At 48.6% G+C, this 10,805-nt stretch overlaps 2 protein-coding genes and 1 pseudogene across 2 annotated transcripts; all 3 read left to right on the plus strand.

The window, feature by feature from the left end:
* The first annotated feature begins 220 nt into the window (after positions 1-220).
* LOC119334280 (putative cyclin-dependent kinase F-2) lies at positions 221-1,318 on the plus strand. The gene has a single exon (XM_037606876.1). It carries the CDS (start codon positions 221-223, stop codon positions 1,316-1,318), a length of 1,098 nt encoding a protein of 365 aa, XP_037462773.1.
* A 471-nt stretch (positions 1,319-1,789) lies between these two features.
* LOC119333543 lies at positions 1,790-2,809 on the plus strand (annotated as a pseudogene).
* Positions 2,810-5,889: 3,080 nt separating this feature from the next.
* Positions 5,890-6,948, plus strand: LOC119330152 (putative cyclin-dependent kinase F-2). The gene has a single exon (XM_037603268.1). It carries the CDS (start codon positions 5,908-5,910, stop codon positions 6,946-6,948), a length of 1,041 nt encoding a protein of 346 aa, XP_037459165.1. The 5' UTR covers positions 5,890-5,907.
* Positions 6,949-10,805: the final 3,857 nt, after the last annotated feature.

The raw sequence follows: 10,805 nt of genomic DNA on the forward strand, positions 1-10,805 counted from the left end.
CCTTGATTTCGCAAAAATAAAATAAAATAATTGGCCTTGACTCCGAGTCGGAGTGTGGGTTCGAGTTCAGTACCGCCCGCAGTCCGTATCTTAACAGATCAACGTTTTCCCAACATGTATGTACATATATATACGTCAACTCGTTGTATCTCCACCTCCCTGCCTAAACTTGTTACTTGCCTCCCTGGCGATCCAATCTGCGTGCACCGGCACAGACGCCATGGCAGCTTCCGCCGGAAAGAAAGGGGCCGCCTGGCCTGCCACCATGGCGCGGTACGAGCGGCTGGAGAAGCTGGGAGCGGGCATCAACGGGGAAGTGTTCAAGGCGTGGGACACCCAGGACAACCTGATCGTCTCCGTCAAGCGGCTCAGCGGGAGCGGCGACGACGGCTTCATTATTTCCGGCATACCGGAGGTTGCCCGCGAGAGCATGTGCCTGGGCGCGTGCCGCGGCATCCCCTCGATCGTGCAGCACCGCCGGACCTACGCTGACGCATGCCAATCCGAGACCGGCGACTCCTTCATCGTGATGGACTACGTTGGACGCCTAAACCTACGCGGCTACATGCAGCGCCGGGTCACTCGTCGTCGGCCGTTCTCCGAGGACGATGTGCGCCGGATCATGAAGCAGCTCCTGGAGGGGGCGAAGGCCATGCACGGCCTGGGCATCCTGCACCTGGACATCAAACCGGAGAACGTGCTCCTCGACGACGGCACGGAGGACAGGAAGGAGAGGCCCAAGAAGGGGGCCATCGAAGCCGATGTTCGCGGCGAGGTCAAGGGCGATCGTGTAGTCTACAAGATCGGCGGTTTCGGGATGTCCCAGAAGAAGGGGCCTGGCAAGAGCCCGCCGGAGGTGACTATTCTGACGCCGTACAGCGCGCCGGAGCTCCTGCTGCACTCCCGCGAGTACGACGATCGCGTGGACACGTGGGGGCTCGGATGCATAATGGCCGACCTCCTCTCGGGCACCGGCGCCTCCATGTTCGACGGCGAGTCGGACATAGAGATGATGGCTAAAGTGTTTGGCATCGTCGGCACGGAGGGGATCAAGGAGTGGTCTGGATACTCGGGGCTAGCGGCAGACCGGAAGTCGAAGCTGCCGGGTAAGGAGGGCGCCAGCCGCCTTCGGCACAAGTTTCCCAGTCGCAAGTTGTCGTCGGCCGGGTTCGAGGTGCTCAGCGGGCTGCTGGAGAGCAACCCGGAGAAGCGGCTTACCGCAGCGGACGCGCTCAAGAAGCCTTGGTTCGGCAAACGACGACGTGGCTTTGCTGGTTTCTTCAAGTCGTGCATTGTTGGAGTCCTACCGGAAATTTAGAATTAGTTTTAGCCACTCCACATGCTTTGTCTGTTTTTTTTAGGTCTTCTGCAAAAATGTACTCTCTGCTTCCCAAAATATAGGGCGTTGTTGACATTTTTTTGTCTTCGACAGACAGCTTTGACTATGATTTCATTTATCATATGTCTACAGAATTAGTGTAAAGATATGTAAAATGAAACTTGTATATGAATGTTGTCTGAAACTCTGAATGTATGCAGGTGGTTGGCCATGAAAGCTTTCAGACGACAAACATATAGCTTTAGAAAAGAAAGAAGATGCTAGGCCTCCATACATTTAATTAAATTTGTACAATGATGTGCTTTATACTTTTGGAACGTGTATTTACAATTTCTTATTGTTAAGTGATATCATTACTTGCTGAGTTGCTTAACATATTTTAGTGACCACCCAGTGCTCAACTAATTTTTGTCCCTGTGTAATATATGTATTTCGTTGCTAAGATCAAGTATGGCCAAGGGTCATTTTGTGCTAGAAAGATCTATTCCCCCGGCAGTCAGGCTGCGGCTTATGTTTCATATTTACCGAGAAAATGTTCCTTTTGCGAGGCCTATTCTTGCTGGGACCTGGAACTGCCTGAAAAAAGTGCCTCTGTTTGCATGATAAATTAGGATGCTGTGCAGTTTATAATTCAGTGGAAAGCATCATGTACAGAAAGCTACACATTCTTCACAGCTACAGTTAAGACAGTAAAAGCTTAAATGAAAGAAGTATAAGGCCCACTGGTGTTTCTCCTTTCCCTCTATATTTGGCGATTTTGATCACTGTATTTTCTCCCCCTTCTAAGCATTTTTTCGTACGCTGCATCGATGCCATGTTCATGCCTTGTCAGATGATGACTTCTGCTCATCATCGATAGCGATCAGTTTATTCAAGCATTATAAGGTTGTTATTGACCGAGCAGGTGGAGACGACCTAAAAGATTGATTTTTGTAGAAATTTTTCACTTAATACTTCTTGACATAAGTTATGTATGCGCTAATTATTAATTACTCTATCTGTCGGTATTATCAGGAGTTTATTAGTGCTGGAGTGAAGGCATGTGCACTACTAGGTTGCACAGACGAGGGGCTTAGAAATGAACTGCTGGATATCAAAGATTCTGGTCGTGAGATTGAAGGCTTGGGGTTCTATGAAGGAACCAGTTTGAAGTCAGCAAACACATCATTAATTCTATAATTACTGTTCAAAATTATCTTTTATAGCTGTGGTTTCTATAGTCAAGTCAGACAGTTTAGCTTTGCTGTTATTTTAGTAAAAATTGCGCTTTTTGGCATGCAATATCTTCATTAAATTTTTGTACTCAACTAGTTCTGGCAGGATAACAAGCTTGATATAAGGTATCTATAATGTAGGCCAGCAGAGAAGATGTTTATCATGCAAACATCCCCCCTATACGATCTTGTGTAGATTCGTGCGTGACACTCTTTTATGCAGATTCGTGAGTGCATGCTAAACTGTTCCGTTTGAAAGGAATTCTTTTTTTTCAATAAGATATGCAGTGTAGTATTCTTCAATTGTGCACTGTCAGGCTCCTACTAGACTAGGGAAGGGAGCCTGTGAGAAATGACTTGAATCATTGACACTGACTGACGAAACTGACGAACTGACGAAGTGCCAACTGTTAACTGAAAAATAATGTAGAGGACTTGACATGCACGCTGAGTTATCATGTGGTTCTTAGTTCTCACCTGCTGACGTCATGCATCTGCGAAAAGGGTTTTGTGCAAACTCCTTTGGGCACTTAATGAAGAGAGGCAGGCAATATATTTCAACAATAAAAGCAGTTTAAGTCAAGAGTGTAATTCTTCTTTTATCTCAGAATCTAAACTTCAACAGAACTGATAAACTGTTGTACACATAGTTAGCCCATGGTGTAATATACGGTCAAACAAAGGTCAAGGGCCAATAGTTTGGAAAACGCTCACCTTCAGCCGGCAGATCGCATGCAAGCGTCCGCCGTCTCGTACGTGGGACATGTGTCCTGCGTGCCTCACCTAAAATTATCTCTTCCGTTTTTGCAACTGAGCTCTTGTTGCGGTTTGCCTACCACAACAACTCGTGTGTTGCAGAATCTGGATCCTTGAGGGTTGTTGCCTGTGTAGCCGAGGCACCCCGCCGTCGCTCCCTATCTTCCTCTCGCTCCACTCGCCGCGCCGCCACATCTAATGGCACCGCCCTTGCGATGTCACCGATTCTGGCCCGAAGCTCCATGGAAGTGATCGGGCGAGCCCGTCGCCGGACTCTACCTCCGCTGTCAAGCTGTGAATGGCAGCCACCGCTTGGATCTGCTCTGCTCGTCCCCAGCCCTTCTTTGCACCTCGCTGTTTGTTCTGTGTCCCCGGCATGTGTGCTGCCGCCGATTACCAGTTCGCCGCCTCTGCCTGGGAAAAAAGAATTCTGCAACATCACCTTTGTTGCAAAAATGTTTCTGCAACAAGAAATATGTTGCGAAAAATTCTGCAACAAGCCCTCTGTTCCAAAAAAAATCATGTTGCAAAATATTTCTGTAACAAGACCTTTGTTGCAAAAAAATTCTGCAACATCACCTCTGTTGCAAAGGTTTTAAAACACAACATATGTTAGAAATCTTTTTGCAACACCGATGAGTAGATCAGACGGCTCCCTGCATCAATCCAATGGCCAGCCAGACGGCGGATATTTTATAGTTATCCGCCGGCTGACGCATAGCAGCCCCCAATAGTTTTATGCTGGCCAAATTAAGAGCATCTCCAACCCGAAGACCTGGAAATGAAAGAGAGAAAAAGCCTCTTCAATGGAGGCCCCAAAGTTTCCCACATTTGACGGGACGTCCCTAGACCTACAAACTCATCACATATGTGGGAGAAAAATAAGGGTGTTTAGACCGGACGCACGCTTTCACCCAGCCAGCCAGCCGAGTTTGGGCCGGACGCACGCTGTATCGCCACGCGTCCCGCACCGCCTCTCCCGTGGTCGGTCTCTTATCCTCTGGCCCTTCTTTATTTTTCTTTCTCCCTCACTTATCCGCTTCCTCCCTTCACTCTCCCTTCATCTCTCTTTGTTTCTCCCGCGAGAGAAAATCCCCTCCATGAGATTAAGCACCAGTCGCTGCTACCGGGAGTCGGCCACGGCCGCTCACCCACTCACCCAACCCCTCGTGCCCGCCTTCCATGTCGTTTTTTGCTACAAAAGAGAGTGAGGACGAAGACCAGGGATTGTGACCATCAGCGGCACGAGGAGTTGCCATGGTGGCAGTATTGCGTCGATGGTGACTGCGTCGTGTAGCACCACGGTGCTGCAACCCATGGTTATAGATGTTGGCAGGGGCGGAGCTACGTGAGGGACAACATGTGCCCCGGCCCGCCCAGCCCACGAGAATTCTCTTCATTGTATGCTCAGTTTGGCGTGCAACATCAGCCCAAGAGTAATTTCTATAGCTTAGCTAGCATGGCCCGCAACCTTTTGCATCAAGCTCCGCCACTAGATGTTGGAACCGTGGCTTCCAGATTCTGGAACCACGATGGCAAATGTTGGAAGCCTGCAGCTGCTAGTGGTGACCACGCGGGACGCGGGGTGCTACAATCGGTTTGCCAGATGCTGGAACCACACCGACCGTTTGCTGCAACCGGGGCAGCCCAGAGCTGGAACCGGCATGAGTAATTGCTACCTGCCATGCGATGTGCTTGAACCGGACGCACCCTCACTGTCGGTGACAATTTTTTTTTTTGGAACTAGTGTATATTTTTGCTGGAACTACTTTTTTTTTGCTACAATCACACACCGGGAGTTTTTCTCGCTGACTTTGTTTTGCTGGAACCGACTTTAATTTTTGCTGAACTTAATAATTATTTGCTTCAACCAACAAACGAAGGATTTTTGTTACTTTCAGTTTTTTTTTGCTTGCCACAACGGTGCAAGTCGACGACTCGCGGCGAGCCGGTGGCGGTGATGCTACTGATGCTGCAACCGTCGTCATCATGCGCTGGAACCGGCCGGTGTCGGAGTTGCAACCATGGTAACCATGGCGAGCGCTACTCTGTTTTCTGCTACAACTGGCGATCCTGCGAGCCAACTGGCGACAGGAGGAGGTGGGTTGCTGGTGAGCATGGGGCAAGGATGAATGGGGCGGCGCAGACGGCCGGCGGGTGGGGCAAGCGCGGTGTTGCGAGTGGCCGGCGATCGCTGACGGCATAGCTTCGGAGGGTAGGAGATTTTTTTTTTACTTGTTGAGTCTAGACGAAGAAGAGGCAATCGAACTACGTCGGTTGCTTTGATCCAACGCACGCGCGGAGACTGGCGCCTAGTGGTGGAATTGCGTACGTAATAGAGTTGATCAAATTAATCAGCAGACAGCAATATGGTTGGTCTTGACTCCGAGTCGGAGTGTGGGTTCGAGTCCAGGACTGCCCGCAGTCCGTACCCTAGACAAATCAACGTTTTCCCAATGTGTATATATGTCAACTCGTTGTATCTCCACCTCCCTGCCTAAACTTGTTACTTGCCTCCTGGCGATCCAATCTGCGTGCACCGGCACGGACGCCATGGCAGCTTCCACCGGAAAGAAAGAGGCCGCCTGGCCTGCCACCATGGCGCGGTACGAGCGGCTGGAGAAGCTGGGAGCGGGCATCAACGGGGAAGTGTTCAAGGCGTGGGACACCCAGGACAACCTGATCGTCGCCGTCAAGCGGCTCAGCGGGAGCGGTGACGACGGCTTCATTATCTCCGGCCTACCGGAGGTCATGCGGGAGGCCATGTGCCTGGGCGCGTGCCGCGGCATCCCCTCGATCGTGCAGCACCGCGCAACCTGCGTTGCCGCATGCCAACGCGATTCCTTCATCGTGATGGACTACGTCGGACGCCTCAACCTACGCGGCTACATGCAGCGCCGGGTTCGTCTTCGTCGGCCGTTCTCCGAGGACGAGGTGCGCCGGATCATGAAGCAGCTCGTGGAAGGGTTGAAGGCCGTGCACGGCGTGGACGTCCTGCACCTCGACATCAAGCCAGAGAACGTGCTCCTCGACGACGGCACCGTAGACAGGAAGCAGAAGCCCAAGAAGGGGGCCGTGGAAGCCGATGTTCGCGGCGAGGTCAAGGACGACCGCATAGTCTACAAGATCGGTGGTTTCGGGATGTCCACGAAAGGGCGGGGCAAGAGGCAGCCGGAGGTGATTATTCTGACGCCGTACAGCGCGCCGGAGCTCCTGCTGCACTCGCGCGAGTACGACGATCGCGTGGACACGTGGGGGCTGGGATGCATAATGGCCGACCTCCTCTCGGGCACCGGCGCCTCCATGTTCGACGGCGAGTCGGACATAGAGATGATGGCTAAAGTGTTTGGCATCGTCGGCACGGAGGGGATCAAGGAGTGGTCTGGATACTCGGAGCTAGCGGCAGACCGGAAATCGAAGCTGCCGGGTAAGGGGAGCGTCAACCGCCTTCGGGACAAGTTTCCCAGTCGCAAGTTGTCGTCGGCCGGGTTCGAGGTGCTCAGCGGGCTGCTGGAGAGCAACCCGGAGAAGCGGCTTACCGCAGCGGAGGCGCTTAAGAAGCCTTGGTTCGGCAAACAACGACGTGGCTTTGCCGGTTTCTTCAAGTCGTGTGTGGGAGGAGTCTTACCGGAGACATAGAATTTACATGCTTTGTCTTTTAGCGTGTTCTCCTAAATGTTTGTATATTTCAGAGATACCCTAGTGTATCATTGCTTAAGTGTTGCATTAAAAAGATGTTTCATTTAATTGGCTTATAATATACCTATATCAGCATTGCAGCCTGGAACAGCCCCCGCGTTGTCCCATCGGGGCGACACGGGCGGAGCCCCAAATCGCCGCCGCATTGCTCCCACCTTCCCTCCCTTCCCCACCTCGCCGCCGCCTGTTAGCCCCGCCGGGCAAAGTCTTGGCGTGGGTAGGCGGCGGCGGGACGCCCCACAGCCTCCTCTCCTCCCCATCTCCCTCATCTCTCTCCACGAGGTGCTTCGCTTCTGCCTAGATCTGGGCAGGATGGAGGTCGTGGATCCGAATGGGTTGCCGTGGCCACCATCTGCCGCTCCTAGGGTTCTTCTTACTCCAAAATGGTGTTCTGCGAGATGTCGACCCTCTTTGATCTGATCATTGACGAGTTCCGGAATACTCCGTCAGAAATCTTCATTGGATGCTTGATGCCTGTAGATTACTGGTCGAAATGGATTCAGTCGCGTACGCCCGAATTTCAGCCCGTATGGCTTCACGAAGGTGTGATGCGAAGCTTCGTTGTGTGTTGACATTATGGGACATATCGGTATTTCGATTTTCATGGTGAAGACAGTGGCGGAGAATGTCATGGTGGATGAGATCCGAGGCCTAATAATGGCGGATCGAGACTTTGAGGCGATGATGACTTCGCTTGGGGATTCGTGACTTGTAGCAGTGGCATCGACAAGTGAGGGCGGTAACACAGGTGAAATACAAAGTCTTAGCTTTCAGGGTGAAAACCTAAGGTTTGGCCTTAATTGGTTGTGCCTAGCAATGTTCTTGTTGAAGGCATTGTTTTGAGAGTGAGGATTTTCTTCAGGGTGAAAACCTAAGATCTATGATCAGGCGATGACGGCGTTTGTGCACTGTTTCCTTCTTGGAGGCGTCGCTTTTAAAGAATTTGGACTTTGGGTGTTGTCTTGGTTGTGGTTCGTGCTGCAGCTACAACGAATTGATCACTATAGCGAGATCTTTTATTTATTTTTTCTTTTTCTTTTTTGGTCTTTTGGCTGTGTGCATCTGTGATGTCTTTACGACATTTCATTGTTGTAGAGGTTGGGTGTAATTGGTATCTCTTTGATATTAATGTATTCTCTTTGTCGAAAAAAGCATTGCAGCCTGGTTGTGGGCCTTGTGGCATGTGTTCATGTTTTTCCACACATACACATATGATTAATATTTGAATTTAGAATTTAGTGATTATCATGAAAAATTATCAAACCATACAAAGGCAAACAATATGTTGAAATATATTTTGGGCTACATGAATCAATCATGAACATACATTACTTCACCCCAAACTTTACACAAACGTGCGCAACCACGTGATCCCGGTTATTAGAACATTTTTGTAGTATGCAGCAAACGCAGGCTTGCCACTACGAGCAAATACTGGTGGTAGACCAGTTTATGTGCTTGTGGTCTCATTCAAATTGAGAATATGATGACCCTCGACCTCAACATCGATTGTGTATGTGCCCCCTTCTACTCCCTGTGTTCCTAAATACTCCTATAAGTCATTTTAGATATTCCAATACAAATTACATACGGAGCAAAATGAGTAAACATACGCTCTAAAATATGTCTATATACATTCGTATGTAGTTCCTATTGAATCTTTAAAAAGGCTTATATTAGAAACCGAGGGAGTAGTAAAGAATTCGAAAGAAGGGTAAAACCATGACTTAAACACCGATTGATGCACGCAGCCTACTATCCAATTATTTATTGTATATGCACTGCCAATTTAGACCGGTCACTGTCATCAATGTACTCCAAGGCATCTTTTCTAAGGTGTGTGCGACGTGATTCGTCCCTGTGGTGGATCGCCTCATGCACTCCTACGATTTTGCCTTCATTAAAGGGCAGTTCAGTCATGATGGGATCATGGTGCTTCTTGAGATTTCTCATGAGGTTAAGGTCAAACACCAACGGGGCATTTTCCTTAAGCTATATTTCTAGAAGGCCTACGACAACCTAGATTTGTCCTTTCTCCGCGTGGTGCTCGATCGAAGGGGGTTCGATGATCGTTGGTGCTCCAGGATCATGACGATCATCGGGAGGGGTAGCACCATTGTTAATATTAAGGAAATGATAAATCCTGAACATTCGGATTTTAAGCATGATAACCCGAACGTTTTAGCATGACAACCCGAACGTTTTTCATGGCAACTTTAGTTCATACGAGGTTGGCAAACATGGCAATTTTCTGTCAAAAAAACTATCTGGAACAAAGTTTTCATGTTTCAACAACTGAAGTTGCCACTTCGCATCAACTAAAGTTGCCATCAAATAATGTTCGGGATGACATGTTTAAAATCCGAATGTTCGAGATTTATTGGGGTCCTAAATTAAGAGAGAAGTGCATATTTCAACCCCGAACTCTTGCCCTAGTCTAATTTACAACCCCGAACTTCAATACCGTCTAAATTACAACCCCAAGTCTCAAAACCGGTCAGGATTCAACCCTCCCCTCCCTGTTGACCGGTTTTGACCTGGGGTGACCAATTTTGACTAGTCAACGGGTCCAATCAGCATGCCACGTCATATTCTTTTTTCAAAATTTCAAGAAAAAGTAAATAAAAATCTACAAGATCAGGAAAAAAATATGAAAAAGCAAAATTCCAAAAAAAATCACGAAAAAAGCTAGGGAAAATAGAATAGATGATTTTTTGGGTTTTTTCTGGAAATACTTTTTCAGGAATTTGAGGTTTTGTTTTTTTGGAAATTCTTCTTTTATTTTCCCTATTTTTTGAAAATTGGATTTCTTATTCCTTTTCCTGGATTTTCTTTGATTTTACAGATTGTTTCCTTGGAAATTTTGCATTTTTGGCTGATGTGGCATGCTGACTGGAGCTGTTGACTGATCAAAACCGGTCAACCAGGTCAACGGAGAGGGGAGGGTTGAATCCTAGCCGGTTTTGAGAGTTGGGGGTTGTAATTTAGACGGTATTGGAGTTCGGGGTTGTAAATTAGATTAGGGCAAAAGTTCAGGGTTGAAATATGCACTTCTCTTTAATATTAATGGGTACGTGGGTCTCTATTTTAGATCTTCATGCAAGATGAGGCAGGGGGATTCCATCTCCCACATCCTCTTTAACCTTGTGGTTGACGTCCTGACAGCTATCTTGAGAAGTCTAATATAGCCGGGCACATCTCTGGCCACCTCCGGTATGCGGACGGCACCATGATCATGAAAGAGGGGCAGAACTGGACATCATCAATCTTAAGTTCCTTCTCGTCTACTTTTGGAGATGTCGGTGCTCAAGATCAACTTTGATATGAGTGAGGTTGTGGTCTTGTGGTATATGTGTAAGGAGCAATAGTGGATTGCAGACAACTTTAATAACAAGTGTGTCTGCTTTCTATATCACCTACCTGGGGATGCTGATTTCTGATCCTCGAAGCTTGATTTGTGACTTTGTTCTCTTACGGGGTGGGGGTTAATGCGAATGATGGGCCATGGTGATATGAGATGATAGGTTCATCTCATAGGGGAGCAAGACTGTGCTTATCGACTCCTGCATGTCTAGTCTCCCCATGTTTATGATGGTGCTATATATTCTACCGAGAGGCGTGCATGGCTCCATTGATCAAGATCCATCAGGCTTCTTCTGGCAGACAACCAATGGGCAACATAAATACCATAGATGAAGTGGGCGAATATATGTTTCTGGAAGGACCGGGGTGGACTGTGCATTCTCGCATCCAGACGCATGAATGTCACCCATATGTTGAGGTGGGTGTGGCATATC

The sequence above is a fragment of the Triticum dicoccoides genome, chromosome 7A, assembly GCF_002162155.2.
Source record: "Triticum dicoccoides isolate Atlit2015 ecotype Zavitan chromosome 7A, WEW_v2.0, whole genome shotgun sequence".
Classification (NCBI taxonomy): domain Eukaryota; kingdom Viridiplantae; phylum Streptophyta; class Magnoliopsida; order Poales; family Poaceae; genus Triticum; species Triticum dicoccoides.

What these genes read in the sequence shown, in the direction of transcription:
- LOC119334280 (XM_037606876.1), top strand. Translation starts at nt 221, where the DNA reads ATGGCAGCTTCCGCCGGAAAGAAAGGGGCCGCCTGGCCTGCCACCATG.
- LOC119330152 (XM_037603268.1), top strand. Translation starts at nt 5,908, where the DNA reads ATGGCGCGGTACGAGCGGCTGGAGAAGCTGGGAGCGGGCATCAACGGG.